We start from the raw sequence: 17303 nt of genomic DNA on the forward strand, positions 1-17303 counted from the left end.
TTTGCAGGCGGCTACTCCATGCTGCTAAAAAGGCCAACCAGACAGGTCATTTCATCTGGGTGGGCTCGGACAGCTGGGGCTCAAAGATCTCTCCGGTTGTGCACCAAGAGGAGATGGCAGAGGGAGCCGTCACCATCCTGCCCAAGCGCCAGTCCATCAAAGGTACCGAGACGAGCATTGCGCATACATCAGATCTGCCTGTCTTTCTAAAACCGTGTTCATGTTTCAGTGAAGTATTCTTTTCCTGCGTCACAGAGCTGTGTCTGTTTGCAGAAGAATACGAGTTGCTTTGTAATGCTTAACCGCTTTTATTTGATCATCAAATGTCTGAAAACAAAGATTCAGCCAAGCCAAAAAAAAAAAAGCACCCAAGTAAATTGAACATATGCAATATTCAATTAATTATACTGTATAAAACAACAGAGCTCTGACTCACAAACAGAAGCAATACTGTTGTTTACACTGACACTGACTGTCAATGACAATAAACCCATTGATCTCTTCAGGGTTTGATCGTTACTTCATCAGCCGAACGCTGGAAAACAACAGAAGGAATATCTGGTTTGCTGAGTTCTGGGAGAACAACTTCAGCTGCAAACTCAGCCGTCACGCCGTGAAGAAAGGGTCCGGGCTCAAAAAGTGCACAAGTAAGATATTCTGCTGTTGGGGGAAAAAATCTTGTGTTCTTTCTTGTTCAAACTTTTAACCAACTTGGAAACATTCTTTTGACTTCTTGAGGGAGGTGACACATTCGTCTCATGGTGAATGTGTTTTGACAGCATTGCCCACCTATTAAAAGTGGAGCAGCTATACATTCAGTATTCAAAATCACAGTTCATCTTGCAGCTCATTTCAGTGCTGCACTCTATTTCTGCTGAGTCGAACGTGTTTACCCACATGGCTATAACGAGTGAATGGCTTAGCCGGGCTGCATGGTTAAAGCTTCAGGCTCAGCTCTATACGTTTCACAGCTGTGGATAGCACAGTCTGTCTTGAGGTGGAAAAATACTGCGCATTTAATTAAGATTTAAACACCAATTAAGTTACTCAACATACATTTAAAAGATGAAGGTTATTGGGTGTTATCTGGGGGTTTCCTCACAGCCCTCTCCCTTATTTGAATAATTTTCAGTTTAATTACTTTCAAAGAATCTGTTACTTTTTGCCGCATTTAATAGTGATCAGTATAAATGATTCTTTAATCTTGATAAAGGCAAAATGAATGAACATGAGCAGCAGCAGCGTTTGAAGGTCATGACTGAACATGAGTGGCATAATTACATACATTGTGTATAATTGTATATGTTCTTTTTCTGTTGGGGGGGGGGGGTGTTATTCAGCAGGACCTGAAGTCAGTTGTTTGCATTTACACCTGGTCATGTATGCATATTTATATTGATAGCAGGTTAAAACAACTAGTCCATCACCAAAAAAACCTTTGATAACCTATTAATTAGCAGCTATTATTAATCAGTGTTTGTTAGCACTGTCTTGTTAAAACAGGAGACTGCAACTTGAAAGAGTGCATTTTGTGCTTTGTTCAATTTTTTATGTATCTATCTGTATTCGTAGCCTCTGGTGCCACTTACCTTATCAGATACCACTCACAGATCAGCAAGCTAGCTCATAAATGTCACCTAGCCTACCAATGCCTCCGGCTTCCTCCAGCTTGTCTGTGTGTCAGGCTGTAGAGTCAAAAGTCTCCCAAGTTTAAACCACTGTAAAAACACAAGTTAATAAAGAAGGGCGCACGCACACACTGAATAGTCCTTCCCCAGCATTATGACGTCATCTTTTTGTCTACAAACCTGATATCATGTTGAGTATGCACTACCGTGAAGCATTTTTGTGGGTTATGAATATGTTTTGGTTGCATTACGTAAAAGAAGATGTGTAGCTTGACCCTCAGTTGTCATTATTTAAAAGAAATATTTCCCCAGAGATAAAGCAGAATCTCTAACTTCACCAAGCCAAGTGTCATGGACAACAGAACTTCAAGTTCAGTAACTGGACTGTTATGGCAGCACTACACAGTTTTGTAACTTTGACTATTTTAATGTTACTAATATTTGCTTTTCTAAAGTGCTGAGGATTGAGAGCTTATTCAATAAACTAAGAGTTAGATCTTGTAATTTCATACACAAATTGCTGCTATCCTTTCCTGAATTTCCAAATAAAAAGTCAACTTCAGATTGTGTTTATTTTTCAGATATGGCAGGGTCATGCATTGGAGAACATTGCAAATTATACATCATGGAGCCTTACATTATGCACACACAAATAGAAAATGAAAGATTTGTTTGATTTAATGATGCAAATTTAATACAGTCAGCCTCAGCCTGTTTAAATAAAGATATAAAGATAGCTTATCTCACAGTGAGGATTGAGTCGTGCACAACAAATAAAGATAAAGAAAAACAGCATTACAGTTTATTACATAATATAGCTGGAGAATAGGGTGTGAAGTTGAGGGGCACACAGGAAAGAAAAGCAGAATAGATCAGCACATCATTACAGGGCACAAAGTCGGAAAATCACTTACTTTCACATTCATACTTGAGGGCAATTCCAAGACTCTTGTCCGACTGAATTATGTGTCTTCAGGCAGAAACTACACAAACTCCAGGGAATCAAAGGGAATCAAAGTAACAACCTTCTTTCTGAGAGATGACAGTGCTAACCACTGAACCACCACGCTGCCCTAGAGCCAGATGTGTGCACGCACAATCTGCATACACTATTTTCCACACAGACACTGGTATTTATAAACAACAACGTGTCGTGACAGTGTGTGTGCGATATGTCCGTGCATGCTTTACACAACAGTTATCCAGACCTCCGTGTCTGAACTGAGTTTCACATGCTGCAGGACTGCGGCTAAATGAAAGAAAACATCAAAGTGGGGATCTGGGCAAAACATTTGATTTATTTATTTTTATTTAATTCAGTGCATTACCCTTCAAATGTACAGTAGCATTTATGAACGTGTAGATTAACACTCTTTCATTCATTCTACAAGTACAATCTTGTCATACTATTATGCATTAAGTGTCAAGTCATGATAAAATCATAATAGAAGTTATCTCAGGGCACTTTTCATATAGAGCAGGTCCAGACTGTACTCTTTATTATATTTATTTACAGAGACCCGACATTCCCCCCATGAGCAAGCACTTGGCGACAGTGGCAAGGAAAAACTTACTCTTAACAGGTAGAAACCTTGAGCAGAACCAGGCTCTGGGTGGGCGGCCATCTGTCTCGACTGGTTGGGTTGAGAGGGAGAGAGAGAGAGCGCTCGAGCAGGGGGAAAGAGAAAATAGAAATGCTTCCACACACTGATGTACGATGATGATGATGATGATGATAATAAAAGGTGTTAAGCAGGATCATGGGAGCAGTAGTTGCAGTGCAACCACAGATCCAGACTCCAGAGTCAGAATTACCTGCAGAAAGCGACAGGAGGAGAGAGACGAGGAAGCACAAAGCTATAGGAGAGAGAAGAAGCCGAGTTAGTAACATGCATTAATGGGATATGAATGCATAGAGATGGATAGGGCGAGGAGGAGAGAGGAGCCCGGTGCATCATGGGAAGTCCCCTGGTAGTCTAGGTCTATAGCAGCATAACTAAGGGATGGATCAAGGCAAGCCTGAGCCAGCCCGAACTATAAGCGTTATCAAAGAGGAAAGTTTTAAGTCTCCTCTTAAACGTGGAGAGGCTGTCTGCTTCCTGGATCCAAACTGGAAGAGGCTTCCACAGGAGATGAGCCTGAGAGCTGAAGGCTCCGCCTCCCATTCTACTTTTGGAGACAGACAGGAACCACATGTAAGCCTGCACTCTGGGAGCGCAGTGTTTTAGTGGGGTAACGGGGTACTATGAGATATGATGGTGCCGGACCATTAAGGGGTTTTGTCGGTGAAGAGAAGGATTTAAGATTCTATTCTGGATAAGGAGCCAGTGCAGAGAAGATAATATGGGATAAATATGATCTTTTTTCCTCATTTTTGTCAGTAAACTGGAGAGTCTTTAGAGACTTCTTGGGGGATCTTGATCATAAAGAAATGTCTACTAACAAATGCATGGACTAGTTTTTCTGCATATTTCTGAGACAGGATTTTGCCTCATTCCTGCAATGTTATGTTGGTGCATTAAAAAAAGCAGTTTGAATTTAAAGGACACATCCTGATCACTGTGGTGCTGGAGGCCAGAGCAATGCCGTCTACACTGACTGTGTCTTTAGATAATCTGTTTCTATGGTGTTCGGAGGCCAAATACGATAACTTGAGTTTTGTCTGAGTTCAACTGCAGAACATTGCGGGTCATCCGGGTCTTTATGTCCTTAAGGCCAGGCGGTTTCATCTGGCGTCATTGATAAATATAATTGGGTATCATCTGCACGACAATGAAAGTTTATGGTGTGTTTCCTAATAATGTTGCCTAAAGATAGAATTGGTCCAAGCACACTCAAAGTTTCCTCACAGTGTACTGCTTGTGCTGTGGGAAAGGACAAGACAAATTCATTAGTACAGCCACAGGCGTGTCAGCCACTTGAATTAATGCCCAAAGTTTCGCAATAAAAGCCTTGCAGCCTTCCTTTATGCTGTAGGTAAGCTTTTTTCGTGTGACTCGCCATCAGCGAGTTATTTTGGAGATATTTAAACATTCATCAGTTGTATGGCAAAGAAGAAACAACTGGAATTAATTGATTGTATGAAAATATTATTTCTTTTGAAAAAGGGAAACTAAAAGCAGCAGAGTGGTGAGCAGAACCTGACGCTGTTATTGCAGTGATGGAATTAGTGCTGTGGATATGTACATTTTACTGAATCACCACATGAGCTGTGGTGAGGCTACAGGTTGGTTCATCATTAGGGTTTTTTTTCTTCTTTTACTCCTTTACATCTGCTTCATGAGAAACTGGATCAATTTGAATTTACGAAATATCATGGATATGAATTGGGTGGATGAAATATGAGAAACACAATATAGTTCAACAGCACCACAATATACATCCTGCACAAAAAAAAATTAACACTTCTTTAAAACAGTCAAACAAAAACTATATTTGTGTGTATTAATGTAGGATTTATAGCACAGCTGTTGCATTAGACTATATTTGCTTTAGCCAGGTGTACCTAATAATAAACTGGCAACTGAGTGCATATTGTTTCACAACGCTGTATGCACCACTAATGGCTGTGGATTTTAGATGGGTGATATTAAGTAACTGAGATTTTGACATTATATTAGTGATGATGAAACTGTCCTTTTAATGTCTCTGGTTGTAATAGAGCAATCAGAGATTAGGACTGTTTTATGGCGATACTGAAATCACAGTATATTTATAAATGTGATGAATAAGGTTGATATGTCAGGTAGTTCATTATATATAACCCACGAGCAGACATTCCCATCTGATTATTTTATTATTTATTATTATGTTTTCTAAAAAAATGTGTATATCATTCATTTAGTGTTAATGAGTAATAACTTTTACTCAAGAGGTGGGCTGCAAAACCAACAGCTGGCGTCGTCTTCACAGGCAGTAAATCCAAACACTAAGCAGTGTGCAGAGATAACACAGAGGGTTACATGTAGGGTAGCACTCAGGTGGATAAGATAAAACTGATACATGATTTAGTCTTGAGATTGGTAGGAGTGACCCCAGGTTACTGCCGGTGGGAATGCCGGCGAGAACACCGGCAAGCTCCTCGGGGAGCAGCAGTGACAGTTCAGGAGTCTGTCGTCTGATCAACACCCTGGATAACACTCGACACATGTGTTTATAAACTCACTGTATCTCAGATGGAGAATATGGAACAATGTGCTTTTAAATTTGGCACAAAGACGGTGTATATTTCCGCTGCTGGGCATATAAAAGCTTCTATTCTTGAATCTGAAGATACTTTTATGCATCTGCCCCTGGAGTAATAATATGGAAGGTTAAAGGAATATTTACTAGAATCTATATTAATCTAAAAGATGAAATTAAGTTAATTCGGTTAAATCAGGTTGATTGCAAAATTCTCAAATATATTTATAGGTAATAGACATGTTAGCAAAACATAAAAATAAAAATTTACATTTACATGCATCCAACTTTAGATTTTAAGTACAACAGCTGATTTTGTGGCACTGACTCAAAAATAAATTATGATAATGAGTGTTCATCATAATGAAGGAAAATATTATCCAGTTTGTCTCATTTTTGTATTTTAATACATTTGATGAACGTCTGTGTTGAAAAAGAGAAGAATAAAAAGAACATATCTGCCATGAGATGTTGCATAAAGTGAGTATTTGACATACAGCAGATCTTGAGCAATGAACACAGTAATTGACTAAAGTGATCAGTACACTGTAAGGCATCTGAAACTGAGTCAAGGGCAGTATACAGTCAGTAAATGATCCTTTAATACACACTTTGACGAACTCTGCGCTGTGAATCTTCATGCACTTGACATTATTTCCTCTTTTACAAAACCTTGGAGCACGATTTTCTTGATGACTCTTGAAAACATACTCACATCAACAATATAACGAATCTGACTGTAGGAGAAGTGAATGTGCTTGTGTGGATAGAGCGGTGAGTATCTCTTTTGTCACTCACAGTGCTCATTACAGACATTTTTAATGTTGAACTTCACTCTCGGCTCTGCTTCATGGGCGGGGAGTCTCACAGCATTTGTTTGAGGTTAAAGTGTGACACTCTTGGCGCCTCTCCACTGGTGGAGTGCCCCGCCATGCCTCTGAGGCAGCTGTGAGAGAACCACATGGGGCATGCTGCAGAATCATCGGTGTCCTGAGAGGGTAGACTGCTCAGCGTGATCAAAGGATAAGGAGGGCATGAGTGACTGAGGGGAAAAAAAAGTGAGACTTGTCTTTTATCTGTGAATGAAGGAGATGTAAAACTGATATTGATTAATGTGAAAAGAGAGGTAAGGTAGAGCAGAGACCCACAGTAAAGACTTCTTATTTCTCCTGTGTATACTGTAAGTGATGTTTGGAAGCAGCAGGAAATACAGCGATATACAGATAAAGCAAGCATATGCCGGGCTTTTTCATCGAAGTATCTACTTTTTAAAGCACTTATCCTGCTCAGGGTTGCGGGGGGCCAGGGGGGGTGCAAGTTTATACCAGACATCATCAAATTTTACATTTATACATGAAGACAAAAAGAAAACAAAAGAAAAAACAGATGTTTTTAAAGCTGCACTAATAATAAATAATAATAAAATCAGTTTAAACTAGCTGTTTTACTGGTTAAGTCTAATTAGCTGGAAATTTAATTGGGAGCTTTCAACTACTGTTTAAAATTTTCCAGCAGGGTATTCACTGTCCAACTACTACTTTCTAGCATGATGCTGCTACCTAGATCCTTCACATAGATAAGGACTCACACTAAGGACTTGAAAAACACACAGTCCACTCTCCAGTGTGTCTTTCCAGACATCAAAACCATACAAAGTGGTGTTTTTTTAACTGAGGAAACTGTCCATGGCTGCGGTGAAGTAGAACAGACAGGGAGCAGAGAGCATATAAACCAGACAACAGTGAAGATTTTCATGTTGTAGTTTGGCCAGCTTACAGAGCTAATGTTCATTAATTACGGCCGACTAAATTTGCTGGCTACAGTCTTTATATAGCTGATAAAGTCAACAACCGGCGACTAAACAAATCTTAAACCTTATACAGCTTGTAAACACATAAAATGTTGTAAGTCTTAATTTCAATTGTGGCTTTTATTGATCTCTTTAAAATCACAATTTTCATATAAAAATGATAAATCCCATTGCCCTAAAATATGTGGTCATTAGCTGATTCCAGCTTCTCAAAGGATTTGCTGCTTTTCTTTGTTTTATGTCCTTTATCGTCTTATCGTCACTTAATGAAAAGCGTAGTTAACAGATTAACAGCAAATATAATTGTTTGTTGTGGCAAAAAAAAAAAATAAGAAAAAGAAAAAGTGAATAAACGCTTTAGTTGTAATTTCACATATAAGAAGATATATGCCAAAATATGTAATGAAAAGCAGCACACGTAGCGCCAGCCCTACCGCCTTGGCAGGAACAGACTGGATGGCCTGTGGCCAGACACAACCTAAAAGAAAGGTCAAAGGTTCTGGGCCCACACACACTGTCACAAAATGTCTTGTGTGACACTTCAGAGTGGAAGACACCCACACTTTGCTTCTGCTTTGCTTAATCTGAATGGATTTCTCTGAAAACAAAACGCCAGCCTGGAAAATGTGTGTGAGAGAGCCAAAATGCCAATGAGGGGGGAGCTAAAGAGAGAGAGAGAGGTGGAGAGAAAAAGGGAAATGGTCTTATGGAGAGGAGACAATAGAAAGTTAGTGTGGGTGGCCTGCCAAGCCTGCAAGAGAAATATCACTCTCAAACCCACTCTGGCTCGCAGGATTCCCTGTGGCATAAGCATGTCGGCCAAACTGTGACAATCTCTGTCCAATCAAGGCCCTGTGGCCCTTAATTACTGAGCCGTAACCTCCAACAATAATTCATGCATTTCAAAAGCTCATGAGATAATCGGGGACATTAAACTGCCTCTGGTCTGCTGGAGATGTAGCAAATGAAAGAAGGCTGACAGGAGACCTCTGTTGATTTGAGGGCTAGCACACTTTCAGACTGAAGTGGCTATTGAAAATTGCTTGAACCTTAAGAGGACAGATGTTGCATGATAAATGACTGTTCTGTTACAAAATGTGTGGTTATGGATCAGTAGTATTCACATGTCCACAACATTAACAGTCGCTAATAAGTAGTGACATTGACCACTTACAGTAGACTATAAATGATTGATATTTCTTTTTAATATTGATCAAGTTACGTTGTTCATGACCTTATAATCATTGTAATGGTCATTGAGCATGTATATATACCAATGCCAGAAACAAATATAATATCAGCTTGGTCCAATACACTGATAGTGTTTAGAAAATCCTAAAGCATAACTGTCTGAATTTTTTTTTTTTTTTATATATTTGCAAATTCAATTATTTTATGAAGGTTTGGGCCAGAAAATGACACTATTTCCACAAAAACGTTAAAAATATGAAATAATAATAAATAACTTAATACCACACCTTGGGAAATGTATAAGGCTATTTATGGCAATAACACACCTGCCATTTTTTGGAAACATCAACAAGGTCTTTAGGTAAGACTCAAACATGTATTTACAGTAGATATGTCCTGCTTGTCATCTTATTTCATTCAGTATTTGGCCTCTGTATCAGTGTTATTCATCAAGATGAATCGGCAATGATGTATCAATCCTTAAGAAAATACAGCATGCATTTTAATTCTTTTTTTTTTTTTTTTACTGTTGACTTTGCATTGTGCTGCATGTCAGTGAAAAAACTACTTTGCCATAGTGTGTGCTACTGCGGGAGTCCAAACTGTAGCCAGCAGATACAAGTATGAGTTTCACCACATGTACATACTGCATGTTAGATTAGATAGTGATCCCAACATCAAAGTGAATGGCTGATTGTGTTTGCTTTGGTTTTTATTATTCATTATTACTAAAAGTGCTGGTGTATCAAAAAAACCCTTCATAGTAGAAATCTGGATTTTGCTTTGATAGGAGAGGAAAATCAATCATGAACAAAAAAAATACAGAAAAAAACATTCTACCTTCCCTATACATTATCCAAAGACATCTGACATGCTCATCCATTATGTCATTTTAACAATTTTGACCACACTATTTCACACTTTTACTAAATATGGTGGCAAGTGATTCAGATAAAGATATCTACACTCCATCGGGCGATTTGGACCCAACGGTATAGCCATTATTTGAACATTTACAGCGGCAGATTCCCCACTGTGCCCTTGTTAACTTGCAAAAGCTTAACTGAATTCCATTTAGCAGGTATATAAATATATGCAGCTCTATCATTAGCTCATCCCTGGAAAATTAGTCTATTGTTAATCTAAATTGAACACACCTGCTTTTTATAATCACTTGTGCACATGCAGCAGAGCTTTAAGGTTTGGTGCTCATGAGGAGAAAGGGGAAGTTGGGATTGGCATGTTGTATCTGCCTCTCAGAACCCGCCTCCTCGTAGTAATTAACAATCACAAAAACCTATGGAACAACCTGGGCCGGGATTAATAAACTCCTATCGCAAGTTATTACATTGAGCCTGTGAGCGGATTATCCCTTGTCCTGTGAATGGATGTCTCCATTTCCTGCTTCTCTCATTCCTCAGTGTATTGGCGTCTAAATACATTCAGGCAATATAGACTGAATTCACATTTGGGCACTCAGTCAAACGGGTCGGGATTGTCAGACTCGATCGAATGGGATCATACTATAATAATTTTTTTTTAAGTTGCTAATAGAAAATGGCATGAGGCATATAGGTATTAGTCTATGGCATAGACATATACAGTAGGTCCAAGACTTAATGTTTGCAAAATCACTCAGAGGGAGGTCCACGAGTTCCAGCTGGACAGACAAGAAAGAGTTTTTGTTTTTTAACTGATGAGATTTCCCAGAGGAGAAAACCTTGCACTCCAGATATTGGAATTGATTTGCTCCTCTACAGCGATCCAGATATTTACCTTCTGGCTAATTGCAAGAGGCAAGACCCATTCAGCTCAGAAAGAATAAGACTGGCTGAGGCTTTTCTTCTCTGCCGTTTGGACTGATGCCACACCCTCCATTTAAAAGTTTCAGCTCATTCCACGTGGTTTGCACAGAGCTGTCCGGTCCAGTCTGAGCTGCCCTCCCAAGCAGTGGTGAGACAGGAGATAAGTGTTGAAAAGATAACTTTTAGTGACCGTTGGCAAAGGGAAGCAGCATCTTCAAGTAATTCCATAATTGAGATGGATCTTTTCAAAAACTTTTTAAGGGTACTATTATGCATATTAGATGTCTGGACCAGGCACTAAATACGCTGCTTCACTGTCAGCCTCCTTCAGACAAGGGTCAGGGGCAAAGGCACAAGTAGATAATTCTTTAAGCTGGACCCACTCACAGAAACCACTCATGTCTTTTAAGTGAATACGTTTTTCTTGATCACATGATGTAGCTGAATTACACATCTTTTTCCTGATTATTTTGAACCCACTTGTGAAATCCTTTTCAGTCCCCCTCACGATTACTGAACATGGATGCTAATGTCTGACTCAGCCTCGCACTTGACATGGTTAACAGTGAGCTAAATGTGTGACCACAGAGGAAGCAGCTTCCATAATTTAAATGCATATAACTAATTAACGAAATAACACACACACACAAACACACACACACACACACACTAGAGTTTATGCATGTGATGTGTCTAATTTCTATATGTCTGTGTCTTACAGATCAGGAGCGGATAGGAAAGGACTCGAATTATGAGCAGGAAGGAAAGGTGCAGTTTGTTATTGATGCCGTTTACGCGATGGCCCATGCCCTGCACAACATGCACCAGGAGCTCTGCCCAGGGAAAGTGGGCCTCTGCGCTAAAATGGATCCTATCAACGGCACTCATCTGCTGAAGCACATCCGCCGTCTGAATTTTGCAGGTGAGTTATGTTTATTGATTCTGAAAAGCCTGTTTGTCTCTACTCAAGAGGTATTCTATTGTGAGCTTTTTAAAACACTCAGACATTTCAGCTGACAAACACATTCCCATTCTCTCATTAACAGAAAATTGGACTGTCCAAGGCTGCAGTGTAGTCAGGTGCCAAAAATCAGTCATGCAAAGACTCCAGTATCAATGTATTTCAGGCCAAACCATGGTACATTCAGATTCAGACAGCACGTAACAAAAACTTTGCAAACGTGTTCAAATTCTGGACTGAAGACCAACAGACAGAGAGTGCCATGTTAAGTTATATTAGAAGGACATTTCTGGCACAATGAGACACTTTTGAAAACATTTCCTTCCAGTTTACGTCATTTTAACTTCTCATGGGTCAGAGCCCAACACCTTACCTACTTTCCTTTGTTGTGTGACCTGTTTTCCATTTCCTCCATGTAGCCTCACATTATACCCAGCTATTAGTCAAGTTCACATTCATGACAGGCATATTAATAATTAACTGTTTTCACACAAAGAGCGGTGATCCGGAGTTTCATTATATAGACATTGCCCTTTTAAAGCAAAGCAATTTAAGACAATTAAAATTCTTTCATAGAGACTTGAGTATGCAGTGTTTGTACAGATAAATTATTCATTTGAACTCCTGCTCTTCAAGCTAATTTGTCATTCTAATATCTACTTGTTGCATTGGCAGAATGTCAATTTAATGTTTTATTCATATCTCAGAAGTGAAAGAAAATATTTTCCTTCAAAAAATTGAATGGAGGATTTTGCTTTGGCTTTCATGTCACTAAAGATCAGGGACATTTTTATTATGAAAGAGAGTATGCCACTGTTCACAATGGCTTTTGTAAATGAGGAATGTTCGGGTTTTGACAAACAGTAATGTTCTCTGTGGTGAGAAATAACTTACTCCTAATGTTGTCTGGAAAGCACCACTGCTGCCAGACCCGATCGCAACGCCTCTGTCCAGTGTGCCATTGTCTGTGGACTGCGTTGGTGCAACATCTTGCTTACAGATCTTGTATCTGCACCGATGTTTTTGTATTGTTTTTGGCAGGCCAGCTTGCATTTGAAGCTTGGAATTCAGGGACATGTTTAAAGGACAGTTAATCATAGCTGTGATGAACAAACCTCTGAATCACCCCACATCTCTGATTTGTTCAGTGATTTAAATAATTGTGGCCTTGTGCTTACCGACATCTGTTTTTATGATTTTGAGAAACAAGAGCTTTGTAGGCAACATTAAAGGGGACGTCATTCCTATATAGCTACCCATCTGAAATAGCATATAATCCACAAGTGTGGATGAGATTGATGCAACTATCCAGATTGTTGTAAGTTGAATTGCAGAAAAAAAAAAAAAAACACTCAAATTGACATATTTGTTTGATCGTCCTGAAAAACCTTAACTGCCCCAAGCAACCTCTACTGCAGTTTCTGTGTCAGCTGAAACTCGCTAATGATTTGTTTGTGTGTTCTCACTTTAACAGTAAACCAGTGGGTATTAAAAACCTATTTTTAGGGTGGTTCCCTTGTAGAGGTTCTTATTATAGCAACAAGCTGCTTTCTGCCACAGTAAGATTGTATACAGGTTTAGGTATGAATGTAAGAATAGAAATGTTAAACTCATGGACAATTTCAGCTCAGAACTGAGATAAATGTCTTTCTTCAATATGATATTCAACATTTGCTCAGCCTTTACTAACTTCAGTTTATCAATGTAAAGCTACTGATTTGATTCCCATGGCTTGCTGGGAAATCAGGTGGGAAAAGTAAACAGTCTCCTTCAAGAACAACCAATAAAATATCTTTAATCCCCAAATGTAGCAGCTGAGCTGCTAGGAATCCAATAGCATGTGGGAGAAAAACAACTGATGGACTGCTGTTCACAACATGCAGTATGCTGGGTTCAGTGCTTCTTGTGATCTGTTGTAAAACAGCTTCTGTTTTCTCCTTTTTTTCCCAGACAAGAATCTTTTATTTCTGATGTCTATGTCTAGATACATAAGGTTTATATAATTATCTACAAAAGGATGCAGTAGGTTTCTATTTGCATAAACGGCATGTAATGTAATGTTTATTCCACCTCTATATATATTCTTTTCGGGAGATTTTGCATTTCACTGCGCCTGGCACCAAGTTCAGAGTAGGAGTTTTTAAATGCAACCACTCAGGGACGAAATGGCAACTTTTATTCCTTCCTTTGGCACTAACGTTTGCATTCTATAAGAAATGTTTGGGAATTTACACCAAATAAAACAAGCATTGTTAAAAAGAAATCTGAGAAATCATACACAGTTAATATAAAAAATGATGGGGAAAAAATGTGGACTGTAATTGCATCCAAAATAGAAATCAACATTTTTTAAAATTGGTTGTACAATGAGGACTGAGTGGTGCTCCTCATAAAGTGGCTTCAACAAGGTTTTAAGCCTGCAATCAGGGACAGGAAGCTCCAGAGCAGTCCCGTACTGTAGGTCCTTTTGAGCTGATTTTTTTTTTCTAACCGGGCACACTGTATAAATGTTACAGCACCATCTGACCAGAGGGGTTGCCTTGAGGTTACACTACACTCCATCTAATTGCATCAGCACACAGCAGTGTATTGAACTTGTCCAGATACATAAAACAACCTAACTGCTGAGATTGGACTTGCTGGCCTGTGTATTATATTTTCACAGATGATATTTATCTCTGTGTTGTGATATTAGTATGTTTCTTGCAAAATAGCAATCGACAGAAATGTATGTAAAAGTAGGTCTTTTTTTTTTTTTTTTTGTTGTGATGAATCATTCTTGAGGCCGAGCCAGCAAGAATCTATTGTTACACATTTCTGTTCATTGTCAGCAGTTTTAGCGGACATCTGCTAAAAATAATTCACATTTCTTCCTCTGCAGAGCTGCACAGCTCTCAAAAGTCCAGTAAAACCACATCCGCAGCAAATATATTGTGTCTGATATGTACTGAAACTCAGTTTATAAAAGGTCAAATGTCAAAAAGCTTATTAAAAACCAAAGACGCGCATGGTGGCCAATCTCCTGTCTCGCTCACAAAACCAGATATCCATGATATCTCAGTGGACTGGCAGGGTCTCAACAGGGGACGCAGTAAGCTAGCTGATGACAGATAACCTTTTAGAAAAGATGAAAAGTAATCTGACAAAAGTATTTGCTTGGCAGGGATATTTTCACTAGTCTGGGAATATCTGTGCGCTTCTTGAAGAGCTTTTACATTTTCTCTGATCAATGAAGCTTCGTCAGTGAATGAAGCTTCCCATCAGTGTTTCTTGTCTCTTGCTATCATGTCAGAGAAAAGTGTTTCTGCGACTGTCTAAAAAGCAGTGGCCTTTCCAGCGTCAGCCTCACCGGGGACAGCGGAGTGTAGAAAGAAGGCGAGTTCTCAGGGTTTTCCATCTTTCCACACCTCTTTCTCTCCTGTCAAGGGTGTGCGGCATCTTCAGTGTTGTGTAGCTCAAAAGATGATTCCAGTTGACATATTTTTTTCATAATGCAAAAAGGTCTTCTTTTTCTTTCATGGGCATGCCACCGAGTCCTGTTCATAAAAATCTCTATCTAACATGATGAGAATAGACAGTTCTAAATATAAAGCCCATTCATCTTAGTACAGTTTGTACTGTTGTCACCTTAAAGCTAAAAATGTATGTTAAATTCTTAAATAGGTTCTTTTTAACTCACCTGCAGAGAGAACCCAGTTTTCATTTGTAATTTCCCTGTTTTAGAAATGTATGTGATCATATTTACAGTGTATCTGCACACTTGCACACCAGATTGAATGCTTTCTAAGACGTCACCAAGGCAAGTGTAATGCCTTCTCCTCAGCTGACCAAATGTACATTAGAGCTGGGAAAAGATGTTTTCAGTCAATCCCAGTATTAATATGAATATATTTGCTTTTTGATGCGTATCTCCATATAACACACATATGCAAAAAATAATAATGAAATATGTCAAAATATAAAAATCCAAATGTTTAATGCTACGAACTGCATTGCAGTATGATGCATTATGTGAAACAAAAACTATTCACACATCTACAATAAAACCTTTCATAACTAATTATGGCAGCTTTTCACTAACATTTGCTGGAAATCCTTAATTTAGACAACAGAGGTAGATAAAACTATAAATCAATAGCGTTCAATCCACATGGGCTGATATGATATTTCTCATGGGTCCAGGCGTCACCTCAAAATTTTAGACTTCTCAAAATTCAAAGTAAGACATTTTATGGCCTTAAATGAAAGAAGAAATTGTAATTAAAAGTTAATCTTCAGATACCCTGGTTTAAGGTTAGATTTATGGTCTCTCATGACCTGCTCTTGATTTAACATGCTATTAAAGTGAGACTATGTAACTTTATTTAAGTTACTATTTGGCATTTTTGTCTTTATTTGATAGTTGAAAATATAGAAGGAGACGGGAAATAAAGTGAACAATGGCCATTCTTGTTATGTGCTATGTGCCTTAACCATTAGGCCACTGGGTGCCCCAAATATGTCACTTTTGAAAGAAAAAAGTAGAGCAGTCCTTTTAGAGAAGAAAAGTTAAATGCAAAAAGAATAAAATGTACCCGTACTCACTTACAGTACTGCCACAGCCTGACGTGTTGTGGTCTGTCTGGCTAGCTTTAGGTATTGCTGTGTAGCTGATATTACTGAGTCAGTTTGAGTCAGACTTCATGACTCATCTCTACTTGTGCTACTGTTACACTCCGTGTTGGTATGTCGCACTGTTCAATGCTTTTATCACAAAACTTAAACAAGTGACTGACTTTAAAGAATCTGTTCATCTATTATTAGCTGTTGTGTTGATAAATTCAGTTTGCACAGCACTTCTCTCCATGTTATTCACCTCTCTGCTATTCTGAGTTACTCTTCTCTAACAGAAATACTGTTTCCATTCACTTATTAGTTCCACTCGTTTCCAGTTGCTGATTTTTGGAGCACAAGTTGAGTCATTATCAATAAAACTCAACACTTTTTTTGCACTCGTTTAGCATTAAACGCCTTTCAGTTTCTCAAAGGGCATAATCCATTCCATTACTGGTAGGCTCTGAATTTGAAACATCTGCACGATCTGTTGAGTTGTAGTGGTAGTAACTGAACCGTGCTCACAAAAGGGGCAGAGACGCAGTTGGAAAAAAATGAAAGCAGTTTGTCTGTGTTTTAAAAGAGAAAGTATTTACAGCTGAGTGGTGAGTGTGACATGACTGTTGCTGTACTGATGGAATTAGTGCTGTGGAAATGTGCATTATGCTGAATTTGCCATGGTAGCTATTAGAATACTGGTAATTCCGCTCCTCTGTAATGTTTTACCTGCCCTTTATTTGTTCATATTGGCTATTATAGGAGCCCCAGCCATTATTCAAATATCATCTTTTTTTTGTGAGAATTAACAGTATTTCAAAATATCCATATTCTCTCCTTTTGTAAAGCTAAATGTATTGTCATTGTTTGAGTAAACCTTTTGACTGAATGATACAGGTTTATTTATTTATTTATTTATTTATTTATTTGATCGCCACTTGAACGTTTCCAAGTGTTGAAGCCCAGTGTGAGAGCACTTGTAGAGAGCAGACGCTGATACACTATGATTAAGTAATCATGCAAATGTCATGACAGTGGCAGGAGGTTCAGAAAAGACACACTTCAAAAATGAAGTGGATCCTTGGTAAATTCTGCATGACTTTGCCTACGTACAGGTCATTAAGAGTTAATGACCG

The 17303-nt window shown here is 38.7% G+C and overlaps 1 protein-coding gene across 3 annotated transcripts in view; it reads left to right on the forward strand.

The window, feature by feature from the left end:
• The window catches only part of LOC130186287 (metabotropic glutamate receptor 4-like), a 178837-nt gene that overhangs the window by 113984 nt on the left and 47550 nt on the right, over positions 1-17303 (forward strand). For all 3 annotated transcript variants that reach the window (XM_056403282.1, XM_056403263.1, XM_056403272.1), the window contains exons 5-7: positions 8-162; positions 507-647; positions 11338-11538. In XM_056403282.1, coding sequence (XP_056259257.1) covers positions 8-162; positions 507-647; positions 11338-11538 — 497 coding nt within the window. The remainder of the gene's footprint in view (positions 1-7; positions 163-506; positions 648-11337; positions 11539-17303) is intronic.

This window comes from Seriola aureovittata, chromosome 2 (assembly GCF_021018895.1).
Source record: "Seriola aureovittata isolate HTS-2021-v1 ecotype China chromosome 2, ASM2101889v1, whole genome shotgun sequence".
In the NCBI taxonomy this organism is placed as follows: domain Eukaryota; kingdom Metazoa; phylum Chordata; class Actinopteri; order Carangiformes; family Carangidae; genus Seriola; species Seriola aureovittata.